Source organism: Pelodiscus sinensis, chromosome 27, assembly GCF_052426305.1.
Source record: "Pelodiscus sinensis isolate ZL-2025 chromosome 27, ASM5242630v1, whole genome shotgun sequence".
Taxonomy (NCBI): domain Eukaryota; kingdom Metazoa; phylum Chordata; order Testudines; family Trionychidae; genus Pelodiscus; species Pelodiscus sinensis.
Window position 1 is genome coordinate 4,904,925 of NC_143078.1, and position 22,358 is coordinate 4,927,282.

Below are 22,358 nucleotides of genomic sequence, written 5' to 3' on the forward strand. Positions count from 1 at the left end.
TTAGATGTGTAGAAATTGGGGCGGAGGCAAAGAGACAGAGTTCAGGGACCCACACAATAGCACTTGGCCTCACGCCGAAGCAGCAGGTGTTAGGAGAGCACTGTGAAGGCTTATATACAAAATCCGGACTGGATTAGAGACTTGTAGGCACTGGAGGTAGATCTGCGTTCCCATAACTGAGGGAGGTGTGATTGATTTCAGTAGCTGCATTGAGGGAAACTACGTTGAGTGGGTGGGCCACTGGTATAAACAAATATACAGGAGCGAGGAATTTAGCCCTCTTGGGTCAGATTCCTGAAACGATCTGAGCTTGTCTCTTTCCTCTTCCTTTATTGTGTCTCTCCTAAAGACTAGGCTGGCCAACCCCTCACTGACTCTGTCCATTGTTGGCGATATCACAGGGCCTACACATCTTTGAAAACAGTCCAGTGGAGTGGTTATAGAGTCCTGAGTCCTCCATGGATACTAGACAGGACCAGGGTGTGTTGCAGGGGGACTTCCCAATCAAGTAGTTCTCTGTTTAGTTGCTGGTTAAGCGTTGGCTCTTCTTGTTTATACCCTCCCGCTACAAGCCTTGCTTTGTCTGGTGATTAGAGCTGGAAGGTGAAAGAATCGCTACGCCCTTTGCCGATATTGCACTAATGAAACAAATCTCACAACCCACCAGGGAGGGGAAGGTAAGAATTGTTATCCTCATTTTTTCAGAGAGGAAAATTAGGGCATCAAGAGAAGAAGAGACTTCATATCTGTCACCCCCTGGCTGTCTTGGCTATTTTGTTTGTAAGTTCTTTGGGGCTCTGTCTCACTGCATGGAGAGCAGCTAGAACAGTGGGACCTTGATCTCTATTTGGGCCTCCAGGTGCTATTGAAAGCAAACAATAATGCTAGATAACCTCATGGACGGTAGCTCCATCAGTGGCTATTAGCCAGGATGGCTAGGAATGGTGTCCCTAGTCTCTGTCAGAGGCTGGAAATGGATGACAGGAGAGGGATCACTTGATGGTTCCCTGTTCTGTTCACTCTCTTTGGGGCACCTGGCATTGGCCACTGTCGGCAGACAGGACACTGGGCTAGATGGACTTTTGGTCTAACCCAGTAGGGCCATTCTTATGGTGACTTGCTCAAGGCCACACAAAAGCATCAAGCAGGACAGGGGCATAACCCAGGTGTTTCTAGTCCCCTCCTTTAATCATTAAGTGACTTTTCCTTGCCCACCCTATGAGCTAGTGGGGTGAGAACTTAAGCCAGGAGTGTGGAATTGTGTGCGTATAGAGCTATGTTATATGAGGGGAAGCACAGCAAGAAGCTCAGAGGAGCCAAACAATGCATCCAGGTAGAGGATTAAATCTGGCAAACAGCCTGCAGTGTGCAAGCCACTACAATGCCTTCTTTCCTGCTGCTATTTTTCTACCCTTCCTTGGAGTTTCTCTGCCTTCCTACTGCCTGCGCAGAGCAATGATCATTTTTAGCCCCTGTCTTAAGCTGTAAATAATTTAGTTTATCTTGCTGTTAGTGGACGCTGCTTTCATATTTGTTCGGCGGCCCCCCCAATGCTGGCGGGTTTTGTCATTTGTCATCTCTCACCTCTAATTTTTACATTTCACTTCTGCCAGATGGGCCAGCTGCTTCTGCGTTGGGTGGGGAGGTTGCAGGTCAGTGTATGCTGTCCACGCTGCGTTCACGGAGGGCTGGCAAAAAGAGACACGCAAGAGGAGGTTAGGGAGATGGAAGCAGAGAGAGAGGTGGACTGCGGGGCAGGGGAGAGAGTAAAGTGGTTATCAGAGATACATGAGCCAGTTAGAGCAAAAAACAGGACTATGCAGCACTTTAAAGACTAACAAGATGGTTTATTAACCATCTTGTTAGTCTTTAAAGTGCTGCATAGTCCTATATTTTGTTTCAGCTAGACCAGACTAACACAGCTACATCTCTATCACTATGAGCCAATTAAGATACAGTGAGAACCAAATGAGAACCTTGGCCCAGTAAGATTTCAAGCTGCTTTTCTCACCTCTTTTTCTGATTTGAATTTGCTTCTGCCCTTCTGGGCCCTGTAAGGGGAGTGAAATACCAAAACCGCCGCAGATGTTCTGTGTCGCAGTGCTGTTTCCTGGCCCCACCGGAAGCAGGGAAGGTGAGCTGGGGATCTTAGGAGACAGCTTATGAAGGGATTAGGGAGAGTTTTGCCGACTCAATCAGCTCCTGAACAATTGCAAAGCCAATTAAAGCTTTTGGATCTTAAAATCATACCCATGTCATGAATTGATGTGCCAGTGAGAGACCAACATAACTGACCCTTGCAAGATGAAACCAAGACTGTCTGTACTGTCATCAGAACTGCTCTTTTCAGCTCATGTGCAGATTCTTTTAGAGCAGGAGGATCTCTGTTCCCACAAAGCTCTAAGGGACCAGGAGGATCTGTCTTCAAATTCTGAGTGACGACAGCATGTTAGTATCACTCTATAACGTTGCTATTGCAATTATCCCTAGAAGTCCCAGTCAGGGATTGGGGCCCCTCTGTGCTCGGCTCTGTACATACATAAATGTATAATCTAAGTGTAGCCACTGTGGGGGAATTAACTTACAACCTCTGGATCCAAAAGCAAGAGCTGCTTGCGTTTGGGCGAAAGGGACCGATCTGTAGGTCACACACGGCAGTAGAACTACAATTCTCTGTATTCCATGTAAACATTTGAGGAGAACAAAGAGAAACACTCTGTTAGGGGAGGTACTTTTACATACACTCACCTGCAGGAGCCCATGAGACAGAGGAACAAATATCAAAGCCAAAAGCATGAAATGAGCTTGAGCTAGTGGCTTCCGCGGACACTTCATCCCCAGCAGTGGTGCTGGGAAGCTGGCTGGGGTAGGAATGGAAGAAGCAAGAGGTAGATCTGGAGCTGAATATTGGAATAGAAGAGAACGTGGTCTGAGCCAACCTACAGCGGGGACATACTGGGGATTCGCTGAGTCTGATTGCACATTGTAGTTCATAAGTCCCCCTTTTCCTATTGCTAGTTCCATTACAGTAGCATCCAAAGCGTGTCAGGGTAGATCCGTGCAGCCCATGACCATAGGTCTCCGAGCGCAGGCTGTCGGACTCACAAGTGTCCAAAACAGCTGGGTAGATATTGTGACTCAGGCTACAGCCTTGGGCTGTGACAGCCACCCAATACCCTCCCCTCTTACACCTCAGAGTCAGATGCTCCAACCCAAGTCTGAACATCTGTGCGGCTGTGTGGAGCACCATAACTTGAGCCATAGTCTGTAGACCGGGGCTCTGAGATTTGCTGTTACTCGCTCGTTAGACATGCCGGCAGGGCTGTAGAGGAAGACAACCTCTGCCTTGAAGACCTTTCAGGCTGCCCATTAATTTTGTCCTGTTAATTTTTCTGTGGACACATGTTCAGCCCAGTAACGTTTGATCTAAGGGAGTAAATCAGTAGCAGAGCACAGCAGCAGGGTAACGGACTTCCCGCTGAAGAAGGATTCAGCACACACACTTACGTTACACCTTGATTTAAGAAGTCTTCTAAAAGTCTGGGATATTACAGGAGATTCCAAAAACCCGTAGACAAGAAAATGGCTACGGGAAAGGTCTGGATTCCTTGGTTAACCGCCAGAATGAAAAAAGAACAGCCTCCTGTACAGTCCTCCCAAGAGCCAACTCGGGGCATGATCTCCGTTCATTCATTTTTATAATCAAGACAGACTGTCGTTAATTCTTCTTCCTCCTCCAGCAGTTCTGCTCCTTGGGAGGTAGGCAGAGTCCTCAAGGAGATTAAGGAGTATCCTTGGTCCAGTGGAATTTGCAATCTGCAAGGCTCTCTCTATATGCTGTTCTCTGCAAGTATGTTATTGTCTACAGGCCAATTTGTCTCTGTTAGGGCTGTTGCCATAAATAGTATGATAAAAAAAGAGCCATTCCAGTGAGTCAATGAGATAAAAGCTCCAGTCAAGAGCTCACTTTAAAGCTATCTTACACAGTCACTTAAACCTCAATAATTCTTTTCTTTAGCAGCATTCATATGTAGACCCCATTATTGTATTCCCAAAAAAGGGAAAGTGGGGGAAGGAGAGGAGGATGGCTACAACAATTGCCAGGTATCAGAACAGCTGTTGGGAAAGGGAAAGCAGTAACCTCTTAGTGCTTTTCTTTTTCAGAAGCAAGCAGCCTTTCAGCAAGGAAGACAGCTCTGTTTTTGTTTTGTTTTGAGTCCCAATTTTGCAAGGCTCTTGTCACCTCCTTTAAGAGAGGTTTGGCACAAGGAGATTAAGACTCTTTGTGGAGCAGTCAGTTTGTCTGCTAATGTAGATGTTTACCTAAGATTGCGCCCAGCACTGTCAAAAGGAAAACAAAACAGCCAAACCTGCTTTTGTGTTGAATATCCATTCTGCTGATTCCAGTCCTAAGTAGAATAGCACTTTGATGCTTAAAGCAGGGGTGGGGAACCTATGGCCTGGGAAAGGTGGGGGGGGGGGCTGCATCCAGCCCTTGGCTTGCCTGGATCTGACCCCTGAAATTCAGGGGTCCCATCTCCAGCATTGGGAGTCTGGCCTCCCTCTCCGTCTAAACCCCGCATCCCCACTCCACTCCTGCATCCTACCTCCCGCCCAGCCTGTTCCTGCACCATCCACGCCCCAAGCCTCCTTCCCAGAAGCTCCCTACCACACACTGAACTCCTCATTTTTGACCCCACCCCAGAATGTAGGGGGGGCACAAAATCTACTAGCCAGAGCCACCCAGGTTCTGGTGTGCGAGGGGAATGTTTGTGTGTGTGTGTGGGGGGGGGGGGTTACCTCTCACTTTTGTGTGGCCCACAACTGAATTTTCTGTGGGTCAGTGGCCCCGGACCCAAAAGAGGCTGCCCACCCCTGGTAAAGTAGCAAATACATTCAAATGGGCCCTTAGAAAAGCACTGTAAGGCATGGGGGGAGGGGCATGTCTCAAGCGCCTTATAATGGCATTTGGAGGTTAATAGTGAGTGAAAGTTGATATCAATTCAACATATGCCAGCCCCTGCTGTATAGTGGAATGTGAAGGACTCTACTTCCCTATATACCCTAGGATAGAAAAGCGCCATGATACGCTGTTCCTGATACCACTCTTCAGGAACAGCTGGTCGTGTTGACTTTAATGGTAATTGCTTTATGTAAAATAAGTTGGTGAGTCTCTCTCCAGCTTATAGTGGACAGGTGTCCGCGTCCCCAAGTTGGCTGTAGTTGCCCCCTTTATTTTAGGTTATGTAACTGCAATTATACTGATGGTCGTAAAATGATCCCGTTTGTGTACAAACCCAGCTGCACTCCCTTGGTCTCGCTGCCCGTCTGTGCGTGTACAAAGCCTAGCACATTGGGACCCCAGTCTGAATGGGTCCCTAAACCCATCCGTAATAAAAGTGCTTTACAAAACGCTCCTGCCTCTGTGGTCGCGGCTGGCGTCTGCATAGCGTTTTCGGTCCCCTGTTGTGTTGAATGGCGCCTTCATTTCCGGTCCTGGGGGAGCATCGGGAGGGGGGACTGGATTAGCCCTTTTAACCTCACCTCGCCTGATTCAGGGAGCCACGCTGATTGTGAATCAAAATTTCCCTCCGTGCTGAGGTCCTCCTCAGCGGAAGGGACTTGGTGATGAGCACACAGAACGGCACGCTCCAGAGGCAGCCCTCCCCATTCAGCCTGGCACGTTTAATGGCTCCTTGTGGAGGGCGGGGAGAGTCAGGCATGACAGTTGAATTTAACTCTCATGGCTCCAGCCTGGGGATAAGAAATTACATCTTCCAGTCCTTCAAGACCCTCAGCTTTGGGAAGAGATTAATTAGCCACGTAGTTTTTGTTTTTTGTTTTTTTTTGGTTGGGTTTTTTTTGTTTGTTTTTTTTAATTAAAGTACAGGTGCTGTCTTGCAAATGCCTTTTATAGCTTTTGATTTAAGGTAGCAGGTGGATTATGTGTGAGTTGCTGACAGAAACGAGGAGCTCATCTGAGCCAAAGATAGTGGGTTTGGTTTTCAGAAATGCTGCGTTCCCACAGATCCCCCTGTAGTCCACAGGAGCTGTGCTCAACACTTCCTAGATCAGGCACCGTTTGGATAGGACCCAATGATCTTTTCATTCTCTTCTCTCACCTGCCCCAAACGTGCATTTCTCTTCTGTTCTGCTGCATCGGCGCTTGCTGTTCTAGCCCTGGTATCTGTGCACAGAGCTGTTGATGTGCCTCAGTCTTGGTCGTTCTTATCCCTTGTTGCTGCACTTTCTCAGCTCCGATGCACCACAGTCCTGGCCAGCCATGGCACCCGCTGCTGTGTGACAGTGAAGTGTTCCTCGGGCGTCCCTTTGCACTGATGCTTGTGTGCATTTCAGGTGCTCCCGGAAGGACAAGTGCGAGCGAGCAGACGAGCCGTCACGATTTGCAGCCAGCCTCAGCCAGTGCATGAGGGTCACCGTGCGGCCCAGCAGCATCTCTGTGTCTGAGCACAGCCTTCCGGTAGGTACCAGCAGCAGGCAGTTCTCCATCTGAGGGGCCAGGCTGACAGTTCTCCAGACCCACCAACTCAGATTCACAACAACAAAAGCCATTTCTGTCTCCACAGATTTATTTCCCATGGGCACGGAGTTCAGGGTCTTGAAGGGGTTGAGAAGGGAAGTGATCGTCTGAGCCCCTCCAAAATGGGGAGCCAGAAGTGACACAGACACTCCCATTCCCAAATCCAACCTCAGTGCCCACGTTTTCACTGGGCAACTACCAGCCAGTGTCAAACACTGAAGGAAAAGTTTCTGTTTCCTAAGCAGCTGGCACCAGCCATTACTTGTCCCGCTGGGAGGATCTAGCTCCTCATACCCATACCCGACAGGCTGCCAGCTGTTCCTTTTTAAGCAGCTGCACACGCTCCCCACCTATTCTGTTCCAGGTGCTGCCCTGGGACAGGCATTTCTCAGCAGCTGGCTATTTCCAGAACACCCACCGCCCTTTCCCCAAAGACTGGCTAGAGGGGACGGTCTGACCATCATACATCAGTGGAGAAAGAAATTACAATACCATTGACCTTTCCTCCTCTGGCTACAATGAAAGAGTGGTTGTGTGTTTTCTGTCTAGTCTTCATCTCTGTGTAGGTATAACCCCCACACCTGCTAGGTGAGGGTCACTGTCCCATGTAGTGGCACTGAGACTACTTATGGAGAGAGAATGAGTTTGCTCGACAGCTTCGCTGACTTTTAGCTCATGCAGGTAGAGGCTCGTGCACTAAACTCCAGAGATCGCTTCTTCCTTTCGGCCTTACGTAGCATTGATACTCCATTGAGAAGCAGCAGGTGCTGAAAATCTAAAGGGAACTCTAGGTAGTTCTGACAACAAATGGGATCTTGATTGTATTTTTTTCCTCTCCTTTTCCCTTGCTCCAGCTCAGCATGCTGGTAAGTGACGCACCAGATCTGTCAGCTGGAATAACCTGTCTCTTTGGAAACCTCACTGAGGTGGAAGGCCAAGTTTCCGGCAGCCAGGTTGTCTGCATTTCGCCGGCGGCTAAAGATGTCCCCACCATCCCCGTGGACCAAGGTGAGCTGATTTACTGGTTGAAGGACTGCCTGGTGGCCGTGTGTTTCTCCTTATGGGAGGGTGGAGCCAGCGAGCGCTGAGTCGATCAAGCTGCCAGGCAAAGCAGACCACAGCCTGAGCCCCACCAACACGGTGCACGACAAAACACCATCCAGGAGTGGGGTCAGACGGGCTGCCCTGTAACAACCCTGACGTGCAGGGTGTTAGCTGTGCGGAAAGAATCCCAATAACAGGCGAATCTTCAAGCCAGCTACCCCCTTGTCTCTCATCTCCCCAGGGATCTCACCTTCATGCAAGGCAGATGTGGGAGGTGAAAGTGTGGGGGTGGTTGCATTCAGGCCTGACTCAGTCGCTGAGAGTAGGTGGATGAGGTTTCTATTTTTTGGTTTTGATCTTTGGGTTGTTTCTTCATTAATGTCACTGCTGTCATAGTCCCCCTCTCCCTCGCTCTCTCCGGAATCAGAATGCGACTTGTTTTAAATTCATTTTCTCCTTGGCATGTGTCCAAGTGTCATCTGCGCTTTCCTGCTGATATTTTCCTATATGTAAAATTCTGCGTTGAAGTTGAGTGCTCGTAGAAGTCGGGGCCTGGGAGAGAGAGCTAGGAAAGTGAAGAGCAAACCTCCCTCGCTCAGCTCAGCTAGTGCAGTTTATTCTTGCGTCGCCTCCTCAGCACTATTAATCTTCCCCTGCCCCCATCTTCGCCTGCAACACCCCCTCCTGGGCTGCATTTCAGATAGATTCTGTTGGGAGTTTGCGCTGGGGGATGAGATGAGACCGCCACACTCATGTCACTTGTGGAGATGGAGTCTGAATCCTACATCTCCAGCGCATTTCCCCATCTCACCTTTAGATGTGATGTGACTTCTATGGTGGGGGGAGGGTGTTGGCTCAGCTTCCCAGCATCTCTGGGGAGAGGTCTTGTCATACGCTTGTAGCAGCCTCCACTGGCCAGCTGCGGAACTGGCATGTTCATTGGCGTCCCCAGAGGATCCACAATGTGTGGATTATCGGCTTCTCAGAAGCCTTTAGCGTTCAACGACCCAGCGCAGACTCGCCGTTCATGGGCCAATCTGGTGTCTTAGTGCACCACTGGGACCAGAGGTGTTTGATTTTCTCGCACCACAGCAGAAGGCAGCCTTGAGAACTCGAGTACCTCGTCTGTCATGAGCTCTGTTATTTGTAGTGAAATGCTCCCCTAACCGCCTCCCTTCTTTTCCCCCCCAGACTGGTTCGGGTTGGAGCTCCAGCTGAAATCCAAGGAGACAGGCAAAACGTTCGTCAGCACGGAGTTCAAATTCTACAACTGCAGTGCTCACCAATTGTAAGACACCCTCACCTTTCTCTCCTGCTTTCCATCCCCACCAGCATCGCAGCCCCTCCGTTCTCCCCCGCCCCTGAATTGAGCCTGCTGCCTCGGTATACAGTGGAATGGGTTTCTTTATTAACCTCCTAAGTGCCACAGCTGATGCACCCCTCAGGAGCCATCATACAGAACTGCTCTCATGTGTCTTGTATATGGCCCTAGACCACGTCAAGATGGGCATTGGCCAAATGTGCGTGGGAGCCGCACGGAGAGTTGAAACAGAACTGGAGTACGATTTTCAGTCGTAGGCCAAGAGAGACTCTGGCTTGATGCCGGGCACAGTCTGACCTCTGAGTCATCGGCGACAGAGAGGCAATCAAGAGATCCCCATCCTGTGGAAGCTTCTCTGAGAGCGTAGAGATTTATCTGCCTTCTCAGAGAGTGAGCGTGCCTGAAAGGAGCTTGACCTGCTGGTGCCCCCAAGCTGCATGATCTTGCAACTGTGAGCTCAACTCCATCCTTGCTCACAGGCAGCTGTGGGGGGAGAAAAGAACATGTCTGGGAATTTCCCGTACGAGCCGCTCCGAGCAAGATAGGAGACACAGAGGCCTTGCAGCAGCTAAGACCACACAGGGCTGTGTTCTGTGGTAGACAAGAAGGGGTGGGGCAGCAAGAGGTGTACAGGGTGGTTATGCCAGAAGAGTCCAGGGGCTGAGTGAAGGGAACTCAGCTGGGGTTTGCTTTTCATCTTGTTTTTCAGACACAGAGGGAGAAAAAATGCCTCTCCTAGGGTGTATCTAGACTACACGGTTTTTTCAAAAAAACTTCCCCTGCATCTAGACTGCTGCTGCGTTCTTTCAAAAGTAAATCAAAAGAACGTGGCAGTTTTTTTCAACCATGGAAAACCTCGTTTTACGAGGAAGGACACCTTTTTTCAATAGTGCTCTTTTGAAAAAAAGGCACTATGGAATGCAAACTGTGCTTTTTCGAAAGAGAGCATCCAGATTGCCTGGGTGCTCTCTTTCGAAAAAGTGGCTTGCTCTTTCAAAAGTGCTGGTTGTAGTCTAGACGCTCTTTTTCGGAAGAGGCTTTTTCAGAAGTATCTTTCGAAAGAGGCTTGCGGTCTAGACGTAGCCATAGAGATGAAGTCTGTGTTGCGTCTCCTTCCCTTCAGGTCATGCCAGGGAAGCACCACGGAGCTCTGAGCTTTTTTCAGCTTCTCAGTAAATCCCTGTCTTGGGGAGGGCAGTCTTTAGACTCTGGTACCTCTTGGCCCTCAGTCTGTGCTCTGGAGTGAGCCCAGTACTGCCGCAGTGTGTTCCTTGCAGCAGCCTTTGCCCCAGAAGCCCATGAGGCAGAATGCTGCCGGCTGTGGTCTGTTTTGTTAAAATCTTGGCAGTGTTTATGAAGATCTCGGTGGGATCAGACAGTCAGAAACCACAAACGGCCGCCGTGAAACACGTGCAGGACACGGGAGACAGGGAATAAACATGCCAAAGACCAGCTCGTGAAGGGCAGGCCTGAGCCACGGCTCTAGGGAAGCAACTCCTACTGCCAGGGATCGGACAGCTGGCTTCAGAATTGTGGTTGTTAGCGCTGGAACTGCCCTGTTAACCCTGCCTGCTGGCAGACTTAGCGGGTACCAAGCAGGGTCGTCTCCTGGTTTATTCAACGATCTTTTGTCCAGCCTCGTTTTAAAGCTGGAGGTGACCTGCCTGGAATGGAAAGTGGCAGCTGCAGCCCACATCACCCCTTGAGAATTACTCCGTGAGCCTCCCAAGAGCTCCCCCAAAACCGTCTGCACAGATCTCTCCCTCTCTGCACCCCACATGCCAATAACTGACAGCTTGAGGCAGGGGTGACAGTAACTTAAATTTCTTACAGGTACTGTTGTATCACAACACCCCCACCCCTTGTTGTAGGGGGTGCTCAGGGCAGGTGGTTGGGAGTGGTTGCTAGGCAACAGTACCTGTAAGAAATTTAAATGTGGGGTAGTGGGGGGAGGGGCTGGGAGTGGTTGCCAGGCAACAGTATCAGTAAGAGGGTAATAGTATCAGTAGTGTGGGATGGGGGACCCCCACGTGCTGGGGTTCCCTCCTGCCAGCCTCAGCTCTGGGCAGGGGCAAGGACAGGGGTAAAGGAGCTGCCCCCACACTAGACAGCCACTTCCTTAGTGGTGCATCGTCTTGCTTTCACCTTTGGCTTGAGGCTTCCTAGCTTCCAGGAAAAGGGCGTCAGGTCTGAGATTGTCGAAAGGGGGCATGCTGTGGGATGGGGAGATTTTCCAAACTCTCATCAGGTGGGTTCTTGTTGTGCAAAGCTAAAAACTGTGCCCCCACAAAGGTCAAGAGAGCGCTGGGGAACCTGATAAACAGGTCTGGTATGGGCCCATTTCTAGCAGGGAGGGGATAAAAGCTTTCCCAGAGTGAGCGGTTCCCAGAGGCCATGCAACAAGGATGCTTCCTGGTTCAGAAGTAAAGGGGACTTGTTTTAAAAATGGAAACTGCTTTCTGAAGGGACTTTGCTGTGGTGGGGGAGCGTCTGTGTGAGAAACTCTCCTCATGAAAAAGCAGATGCGCTCTCTGCGGACGAGCTTTGAAGAAGTCGCTTGTCTGCGACTCCTTGTCTAACCTTTGCCCCTTCCCAGCTGAGCCAGAGCGGAGCTGAAGACAGCGGTGAGAAAACCACACGCGCCGAAACAAACTGTTGGGCTTGAGCATCAGAACGACTCTCCTCTTGTAATCTCAGCTGGGCTGTGGCAGGCAGAGAATCTGCTTCTACCTCAAATCCGAAAGCTAATAGCCAGGTCCAAGGCAGGAATGGTCCAACAGCCAGGTCCAAGTGCAGCAAACCGAAACGGAGGCAGAAATGGGTCAAATAAAGGAGTAATTAAATAAGCTCACAGTGCCTGATATTCCTCACCAGATTTGCATTTTTATGATTAGAATAAGCTTCCTTAGCTATTAAGGTCACTATGGATGCTTAAGGAAACTATAACTCAGCTATAAAAAGGGGAAGCCATTAAAAGTGCATTGTAGTGACAGTAACTTTAGAAAGAAAGTAACAGACCATTAGCTGTCCCTTCACTGCACAGATGGGGTGCAAACCCCCCTTCAGTTGCAAAGCCCATGCCTTTGAGTGAATTGGGGACCCCACGAAACTGTATGAAACGATGCCCGTGGACTGTCACTGAGGACTTGACAACACAAAATGTACCAACAGCATCACTCTGTGCTTCAAAGATATTACCCACACTGACCCGAGTACTGACATGGGTACTCCACCTATCCAAGAGGCAATAGCTAGGGCGAGGGGGAAATCTTCCCATCAATCTATTCACTGTCTTCAATGGGGGGTTAGGTTGGTTTAACAATATCACTCGGGGATATGGATTTTTCACCCCCCTGAGCAACATAGTTATACAGACCTAATCCTAGTGTAGACCTAGCTTCTGAGAACAAATGAAGCTTTATTGTGAATACCAACAACTGCTATGAGCCACCCAGCTTACCTGCAGTATATAAGGATCTGTGAGATAGTGGATACCCAGCCAGATCCTTGTCAGATGGACTTACCCCATGTCCTGCACCATTGGCCTCATCCAACATAAAGCACAGACATTTGCTATGCCCTGGAACAATCTAATATGCTCCAGGTTTGACCTTGAGTGAAAAAGGACAAATAGAAACATTTACAGTTGATGATCTGAAATTCTTCTAATTATTGAAAACCACTGAGCCAAATTTCTTCGAATCTTGCTTGTTCAGTAGATATCACGAAGGCTTAACATCAGTCAAGATTGCACTACATTGTATTTTCTTGGCCCATATGTGATGTTGTATAAGATGCTTCAACTTGTATTAATAATCCATTTAAAGACTGGATATATTTTAGGACATGAGCACAGGGGGCAGAGTCCTGGGCTTTTGAGAACTTGCTTTCTCAACCTTAACTTTGCATTATTATCTGTTAGTGCCCAGAAGTGTGCTAGACATCTCACAGGTATGTAATTACACTAGACTGCAGAACTTCCAATCTAAATAGATGAAACTATGGAGGGAGGCAGAAATAGGAGCAAATAACTGATTGACATGCAGGTTATTGGGTCTCTGATTTTGTAGAGTTTTTGTCTTAGTTTTCTACCCGGAACATGTCTTCCTATGTATAAATTCAGACAGAGTTCAATTCCTGATGAACATCTCTGTAACCCAGACCTTATTTCTGTCTCTGGCTCTACAGGTGCCTCTCTTGTGTGAACAGTGCTTTCCGCTGCCACTGGTGCAAATACCGCAACCTCTGCACTCATGACCCCACAACTTGCTCGTTTCAGGAAGGACGGATCAATGTTTCTGAGGTATAAGGATTTGCTTGGGGTTTTTTTTTATTGAACTCTTTCTGTTCCAAGCTAACCTGTCCATTCTGTGGAGCAGCGTACAGTATGGTTAGCATATCTGATGTTTGGCTGAGGCTCTCTGGCAAAGAGGTGTCCCATTTTTCTCTGTATTTGGTGCATCTGCTCTCTGCTGGTTCCCAAAAGTGCAGAATTAGCAGCAAATATGAACAAAGCAGGACAATGTCATCACCTAGCAATGGTGATGGGTCCGAATCAATTCCACCGCTGAGGGTCGGATACATTCCGACTAACTCAGTTCTTCCCATCCAAGGACCTCAAAGCTACATCAGCATCACTAACCCCATTTTATAGATGGGGCGCACAGAGCTGCAGTGGCTTTCCAAAGATCACAAAGCAGGTCAACTGTAGTGCTGGTCGGAGACATTCTAGAGGTTCGTCAACTGGGCTGGGTTCCAGATCTGATTTTCTGACTGGATAATGATCCAAGTTTGAATGCCTCATTGGAATAACTGTGAGGGTTGGGGAAGTAATTGATTCTGGATCCAAACTGCATGACTTGGGCCCATATCTGCTAATAACTCAGGGTTCAGTTCTGGGAATGTGTCAAAAAGCTGGAGGGAGGGAACTCTTGCTAGCCAGTTTGCCAAATTTTGGAAGGGGATCCATAATCAGGGAATTTATCTGTTACCTTTTTTGATCTGGGGTTCTTGCTGTTAGCTCCTTCCACTGCAGACATCACAGGTACTGCCAGGGTGCTAGCCAGAACAATGACACTTGACAGCGCTATGAGTTTGTAAACTTTTCTGGGCATGGATCATATCTTCTTTCTATTTGGGGGAGGTGGTGAGCACAGCTGTGTCTGCTATTAGAAATCTCTTTCATTGTGGATGGGCTTTTGCTTCCCGCCTTTGCTGTTTCTACATCTGTGTCTTTACAACATCTGCAGCAGGCATGTGCTTATGGAGTGTCCTTTTGGTGGAGAGCCATGAAATGCCTTACCTCAGGTCTCTGGCCATGGGGGTTGCCAGCTGTTACTCCATTTTAACCCCAGGGGAGCCCTAAATCCATCAAATAGGGTGAGGATCTGAAAATCAAGGGGAACTGACTATCATCCAATCTCCCAGAGAGGGAGAGGGGCCCCAAAGGGAGCAAGAGGGAAGAGAACAAAATGCTGAGCCATGAGAAGAAACAATGTCTAGTTCCCTTTATCACATTTTAGAAGCTCATTGGGCTTCTAACTAAATCAACAAGGAATGCCCCCTGGGTTGCTTTAGTCTTGCATTTCTGGTTATATTGATGCCAAGAGAAGTGTAAAACAAAAAAAAACCCCATAAACGACTTACATGTGTGCGTACAGCAGCGGGGAATCAGCGGTACCGAAGAGACCAACAAAGGTAATTGGGAACAGGTGCTGCTGCCGTTCTGTGGCCTACAAGAAGGAGGCAGTTTACTCTCAAAACCTCAAAGAAGTGTTTCAAGCAGCAGAGTGTGAAGATGCCAGAGGAGAAACTCCCAGCCCTGAAGACAAAGTGAAAGCTTTACCATCCTGATACAAAACCAAGTCACTTCCTTTCAAGGGAGCAAGAAGGAGTAGGAATTTTTGCTTTTGCTACTCTTCAGTGTTGGGATAATTTTCCTTCCTGTTTAGCACTTTCTCCCTTTTCCATAGGCTTTGCAATTCTGCCTTATGCTTCAGCAGCACCTTCAGTCCACTGATCTCAAAACACTTTGGTAGGGTAAGGTAGGGATTTATTGTCCCAGTTTTACATTTGGGGAAATAGACATACACAGAGAGCATGATTGACCCAGGCTCACGCAGTATGTGAGTAGCAGAGTCAGGAAAAAGACCAGGACCCCTGACTTCCCATTTCTGTTCTAATCCACAGGAATTAGAGGACCAGTTTCTATTTCTATTACAGGGAGGCCTTTTACTTATGTCTCTGAGCATTTCCTCCATCTTGTTTACCCAGTGCATCTTCTCTCTTAGCTTCCACTGTTAAGAACTAGGTTTTGTGCTGTCTGATGCCATTTTGATGTAGGGTAATGGTAACCATTCAGATGGTCCACTGTTCATCATGGCTATCCTGTACCCATGACAACGCATGAGGGCACAACCACCAAAGGCCAACTTTGCCTGCCTTTTTTTTTTTTTAAAGGAAATTAATTGCTACTTGTGAACACAAGCAGCAAGGAGTCCTGTGGCACCTTATAGACTAACCAAAGTGTTGGAGCATAAGCCTTCGTTGGCAAAGACCCACTTCGTCAGATGCATGTAGTGGATCTTATACCTGCCTCTGGATATTTCCCCTACGTGCATCTGATGAAGTGGGTCTATGCCCATGAAAGCTTATGCTCCTACACTTCAGTTAGTCTATAAGGCGCCACAGGACTCCTCGCCGCTTTTGCAGATTCAGACTAACACGGCTACCTCTCTGATACTTGTGTACACGCTGTATTCCGGCTGCCTTTATTATGGGCACTTCCTTTTTGCAAATTCATGGGGTGAGATACATATCTGGGAAAGAGTGTCCTCACTTAATGTAGTTCAGATCACGGTGATCTCATTGGGCCCTAGTAAAACGTTCATGCTCACAGCTATCATTGCCTTCATAACAGAGGGCTTATTATCTTAGCAACAGAACATAAATAACAAGATTTCGGCCGGAACAGCCTCTGTGAAGGCAGGATGGCCAAACAGAAATGCACACAGCGGGTCAGTTCTCACATCTATGCACAGGCAAACACACTTGCTCTCCCATGATCCTTTGCACACAGATACATGCTCCCATGGGTGATTAGAATTAGTCTGGAATGCCAAGTTTTAATTCTGTGTAATTTGCTGTTTCCTAGAGGGGAAAGCTCTGATCTTTCTAGGTTGGTGGGGATTCCCCCAACAGGCTTCACCCTTTGATCCTACTAGGAGTTGCTTGTTTGTGTTAGGGAGCAAACAGAACCCAGAGCCCTCAAAAGGGGTTCCATGTGGAAAGGTGGCTGGGTGGAAATGGTATATTCATATCACAGATGCGCGCCCGGCTTGTGTTCAGAGTCCAGTCTGCTAGCTGTGATGACTGAAGTAATCTTGGGCTACTTTTTCCTGCTGCTTGCCCTGCAGAACAACAAGGGAGTGAGCGGAATGGTATTCCTCCCTTTTGCACCATCAGCAGAGATGCTTACACTAACCTGATTACAGGGTTAAGCAACTGCAGTCTTGCCTGCTGAGCGGATGATCGTTGGGGCAGGTGTCTCTCATAGCTGAATCTGAACATAGACATTTGGTTTGAGCCCAGTGTCATGGAGAGGTGGAATTTGGCCTGCAGAATTCCTGTTATTGATGAGGATGATGCAGAAGAAGGAAAGAACCCAGCATGACTCTGACATCTCAGGTTGATTTTTTTTTTTTTTTTGTGGTACTGGGCCTTTAAAAAAAATCATATTGCTTATACACGGGGAACATTTAATCTGGAGGCATTGCCGCAGGAAGCATGGACAGAGACACACTCAGTCCACTTTCCCAAGCAGAGTGGATTGAGCCTGATTTATGGCAGATCCTAAGTGGGGCATCCCCTTGCAGCCAGTCAAAACCCATAGGAAACCGTTTCCAGGGGGCCAGTTCTGCAAGAATTAACGTGACAAACTCTTTCATTCCTCAGCAGGGATTTTTAAAGTCACGTGACTTTCATTAATATCAATGCGAGTCACTTGATTAAATATCCCTGCTCGAGGCGCTGAAAATACAGAGACCTGGGGCCCACCTGCAACCACAGAAAGAAGAGGTTTGTGACATAAGGCCTTATAGGGATTTCATAGCGCTATCCGACTTCCATCCCCAAGGCAGGACAGCTGGAGACTTGAGCCTGAATTTCTCCACTTCTGCAGACTCACATCAGATCTCTACCATGATTTTAATGTGTATGCGGAGGGTGGGTTTGTGTGTGTGATGATTTTAGGTATAAAATAGGTCAGTGCTAATTTATAAAAAATGCAGACAAAGAGAAATGTAGATACATAAACACATTCGTATGCCCCATCCCAATGGGGAGAGAGAACAAAATGAATCCTATTAGTTTCCTAGGATATGGGATCCATTCCCTCTTTGATGTCCAGCATGTGCAGATAATGCCATTTCCGTGTGTGTTTCAGGCTCTGAGAGCTTATGGAGAGCCAAATGTCGTGTCCATTCAAACACTTGGGAGGTTAGGTTTGAGTGATTATTGCTTTTAGAGGATGTTTTTACAAATGGCTGTGCCTCTTCATGCTTTCAGGGCTGCTTCCAACTTAAGCTGAAGCTTCTGTTTTTTTCCATGGAAATCCTGCCTTTAGGTACATGGATTCTAAGACCTGGGATGTGTTAGCTATGGAGGAGCTCTTTCGGAGCCTTATCTAAAATCAGTGGCTGTCTTTTCATTGACTTCAGTGGGCTTTGGATCTGGCCTGGCTCCTGGAGAGGCAAGTTTGGTGAAACTATTTGGCAATTCCTCTGGAGAAAAAGAACCACCAGTAGTAGCATGAAAAACCTAATGCAGCAGGATTAACTCTTCCCAACTTTGAAACAGTTTGGTTGATCGGTTATTGGTAACGTTTTTTCAATGGTTAGGTTTGTTCACCTGGAACCTAGTGTGCTCATCGTTGTTTAGGAACTGGGGCGCAGGAAATGATACAGGTTGAACATCTCTAGTGCAGAACTGTCAAGTCCAGAAACATCCATTGTCCAGAATTATTTTAGTTAGGCGGATGTCCACTTTTCTTGGGTGTGGCCAAGTTTCCCGTGGTCCCATAAAGTTTGTTTATAGCCACCAGTCCTGGTTCTCAGTGTTCTGTGCCGTTATTTAGCTCTAATTTACCCCCTAAATGTCCTCTAGCAGCCCAGGAAGCAATGGAAGTGTTGGTGATGCTGCTAGACAATACTGACTTCCCATGGTCCAGAAAATTCTCTAGTTTGGAACCAGTCAGGTCCCGAGGGTGCCAGACTAGAGAGGTTAAACTTGTAATAAAATAGTGAGTGAGGAGGGAGAGCACTCTATGAAACTACAGGAGATGAGACGATAAACTGCAGGGATTTCATCCAGTTCCCTGTGCTGCTGACTACATTGAAAGCAGACTGCATCTCAGGGTCGTAAAGGGATATGTTTATGGGAGAAACACAGATCAAGGCCTGGTCTGTGCCTGAAACATAGGGTGACCTTTCTACATCACTCAGGACTGGGAACATTTCATGCCCGAGGACTGTACGTAGGTCAATTTAATCTCTAGTATAGGCCCAGCTAGGTTGATAGAAGGATTTGTCCATCAACCTAGTTAGTGCCTCTTGGAAGGATGCATTAACGACAGCAACAGGAAAATCCATTCCAGCCATATGGTATCTAAACTACAGCAGCACTGCTGTAAATGGAATCTGACCTAAACTGCTCTTTTGAATGTATTATTATTAACTGCAGTGTTGTAAATACAGATGGCACTTTATAAAGTACAAGCCAAGACACCAGTTACAGCTGAGTTCATGTTGCACAAAACACAGGATGAAAGGTCAGGTAATGGGGATTTTACCAGTGGCAAACGTGCTGAGTCCGTGGTTTCTTCTTTCCATGCTTGCCTTCTGAGGGCCAAAGTCTGCTCTCTTTTCCATCAGGTTAAATTTTGGGGCAATGCCCCTGATATCAATGGAATGGCTCCTGATTGACACCGGCAAGAACAGGACCCAGGTCCAAGTGTTTTAGCTCATGTGCCAAATGGGCTAAGGCTTATCACTTTTGTGCTTAATTAGTTGATGCGCACAAAGCCCTACATAAGCAACTTTCTCAAGGGGAAGTGTCCCAACATTCTAGACAAAGGCAGCAGAGTTGGTTGCTTGTCACTGGTGTGGGATTTGTGTAGTTCCTTTGGGATCTTGGGGCATAGAAGCATAAAATATGATCTTCTCTCTGCAAAACTGTGTGTGGAAACATTCCATGGGCAGGACATTCTATAATCATCTGTATCACTTTTGCATTGGAACCCTGTCTTTCTCCCACCAGTGTTCTGATTCTTAAAATTCCCTTCTGAGTCCCCTCCTTCCCTTATTTATTCTTGGATCTGAACTTCTTACACTCCTGGCACCTGAAGAAGTGGGTTGTACCCACGATACCGTCTAATGTTTTATTAGTCTGTAAGGTGCTACTAAAAAGTTTTTCCTGTTACAGACTAACCCGGCTATCCCTCTGAAACTTCTGATTCTTAGTCCAATTTGCAGATCTCAGGAAGGATAATGAGAAAATTCAGCCTATGTGGTTGTTTTTAGCGAGTGGAGGTGTGGATGCCCGTTCTAACTCACTACAGGATTTACTTCTCATGAATGAGAAAAGAAAGTAAACCGATTATAGAACAAATCACGTACTCCCACTGACAGCATCTCTCTTTCTCTTTTATGGAGCACTCCAGGGATGCTCAGAACTTCATAGCAGCAGCAGTGATAAAACTCCACATCAGTCACACAGGCATCTGCGATCTGAGTTCATGGAGCATCTCCATTAGCTGTCAGTTGTCCAGGGCTTCTGCCAGTTGGGCTTTTTTTATTCCAACCAGTAGAGGGCAGAGGTCTGCATGTGAACACAACTGTGCACCCACACACCTCTTTGTGAAATTTCTGAAAAACATTGATCAACACCCAATGTGTATTAACAATGGAAGACGTATTCGTTCAGTGTGCAATGTATCTCAAACAAAATAATTTTGATTTAAAAAATCACTCATCAAAGACTCTTTAAGGATAGACACGCATCCTATATCGGGGTGGGCAATAATTTTTTATGAGGGGCCACTCCAAGATTTTGGTGAGTGGTCAAAGGCTGCATTTCTCTATAGAGAATGTGACAGAGATTGGGTGAGGAAGGGAGCTTGGAGTAGGAGATCGAAGTGCAGGAGAGGATGTGGGGTCTGAGAAGGAATTTGGGTAAAGGAGAGGGGGCACTGGTTCTGGCAGGGAGTTGTGACTTGAGGGAGGGGGGTACAGAGGGTTTGGGTGAAGACCTGGGGCAGGAGAATGGGGTGCAGGGTATGGGAGGGGGTATGGGTACAGGAGAGGATTCTGGCCTGGGGGAGGGGTGTAGCTGAGGGTACCAGATCTGGGAGGGAGTTGACCTAGGGGAGGGGGGATGCGAAAGGTTTGTGTAGTGACTTGGGGCAAGACGGGGTGGTGATCTTGGGCAGGGAGTTGGGGAAAGGGAGGGTGTGGGAGGAGTGTCAGAGGCAGGCTCTGGCCTGCAACCGTGCAGGCCCCATGAGACAGGCTTCCTGCCTGCCCAGTCCCAGGCTGCTCAAAACCATTGGCAGGTCCATGTGGCTCTCTGCTTGGGGGGGGGGGGGGAGGCTTTGCAACCCAACCCTCCCAGCAAAATCTCTCAGCTCCTATTGGCCAGAAACCAGCCAATGGAACCTGAGAGATTTTGCTGAGGGTGGGGGCAGCATGTGAAGCCTGCCCCCCCCCCCCCCCCGTCTCTCCCCCTCCGTACCTGGAGCTGAGAAGTACAGGGAGCAGCCAGATGATTAAAACAGTGTGCCCGTGGGCAGGATCTGGTGGCTTGGCAGGCCGGATGCGGCCCATGGGCCATATCTTTCCCACCCCTGCACTATATACAAATCTACATGCCTACAAATACAGCTACACATACTTGTCTACGCAGTCATGTGTGCACAGCATTCCAATAGTTATAGGCACAGATGCCCTTGTGCATTCATGCAGTGACAAATGCCTATATGCACCATCACATGCATAGGCCAAGCACGTGTATGCACCAACACCCTTCTGCATTCTTTCAGTGGCAATGTTTTTAAAAGAACCGAAAGCAAAGCCTAGGCCTGGCACTGGAACGGGCACAAACAAGAAATGGAGGGGCTTCAATGGTGCTTTCAGTAATGCATGCAACTTTTGAGCAAACTCAGCACCATCTACGAGCCCCTGCAGGTTTTGTAGCTTCAATCACTCATCTGATAAATTTAGCCAGCAGCGATGTGGTCCCCACAAGTGCCTGTACAGTTGTTTAATGTGGAATCTCCCTGAATATCCCTCCATTCCAAACGTTATGTCCCCTTATTAATACAATCATTGTAGCTGTCAAACAACATGTAGGGGCTGCGCTTTCCCCCGGTCCCCGGAGTGGAATGCACTCATAGTCTGACTGACTCTTTATTTTCCCCAGTATCCCAATGTGACATTTTTCTCCCAGTGAAACCCTTGCTAAAAGAAAAAATCCATTATGTCCTCCTTGCCTCTAATGATGGTAGAAAATTTTTTGCTACCAGCAATTTATCTCTGCAGATATGATTTGAAAAATGTGAGTTCTGGGGTTTTTTCCTTCTTTATAGGAAAAAAAAAAGAATTTCTTCAACACTCGGCTTGTCTAGTGAATGATTGCAGCCAGGAAAGATAATGGTCCAGAACATATTTTCATTTTTTTCAGGGCTAAATATTGAGATTCTCCTGCAGTGACAGTTAGAGGTTTGAGGGGGGAGGAGGGTTATAACAACAACAATAAAAAAAAAACTTTACAATTCCAGAGCATTTTTCATCCCAAGGGATTGCAAAGCAGAGCTTCTCAAAGAGATCTAAAGGAGTTAGAGGCCCAAACTAAGTATTCATCCCCTTTCCAGCTAAATACAGGACCACTGAAATGCAGCTGTTTTTGGGGTGGAGGGTGACTTCTGCTTAATGCAAAACAGAGAGGACAAGGAACAAACTTTTGTTCAAGAAATAGGGGAAAGCGCCCCTAGTTAAACAAGTCTGCAGCTCTTAAGAGAGTCTACGGCTCTTCAGAGAGGCCTCACAGCATAAGTCTTAGCAGTAGAAATGCTGAATCAACCCTGCTGTGATTTGAGCTTGGGTTACCCAAGAACTAAGTATTTCACATCCGATGCTTAAAACAGTAAGCATTCCCTTCCAGCTAGTAAAGTCACTACCTAAGAGCAATGATCATTCCCTCCCCTACCCTCCATTCCCTCAGGATTCTCGTCTTCCCCTCTGCCGGTGTTTAAAATCACTCTTGGCGGTTAATCTGAGAAAGTCCCTATTAGAAATAAAATTTTAAAAAATGCAGGGAATAGTGCCATTAAAAAGAGACTTTATGAGGCAGCAGCTTAAGCTACTGGCTGCCCCAGATTGGTCAGCATCTGTTTCTCAT

General features: G+C 47.6%; 1 protein-coding gene across 3 annotated transcripts in view; it reads left to right on the top strand.

Annotated features, from left to right (window-relative positions):
• PLXNA2 (plexin A2) overlaps positions 1-22,358 on the top strand; it is a 324,357-nt gene that overhangs the window by 198,285 nt on the left and 103,714 nt on the right. For all 3 annotated transcript variants that reach the window (XM_075909971.2, XM_075909972.2, XM_075909970.2), the window contains exons 6-9: positions 6,358-6,481; positions 7,396-7,549; positions 8,777-8,873; positions 13,095-13,209. In XM_075909971.2, the coding sequence (XP_075766086.2) occupies positions 6,358-6,481; positions 7,396-7,549; positions 8,777-8,873; positions 13,095-13,209 (490 nt within the window). The remainder of the gene's footprint in view (positions 1-6,357; positions 6,482-7,395; positions 7,550-8,776; positions 8,874-13,094; positions 13,210-22,358) is intronic.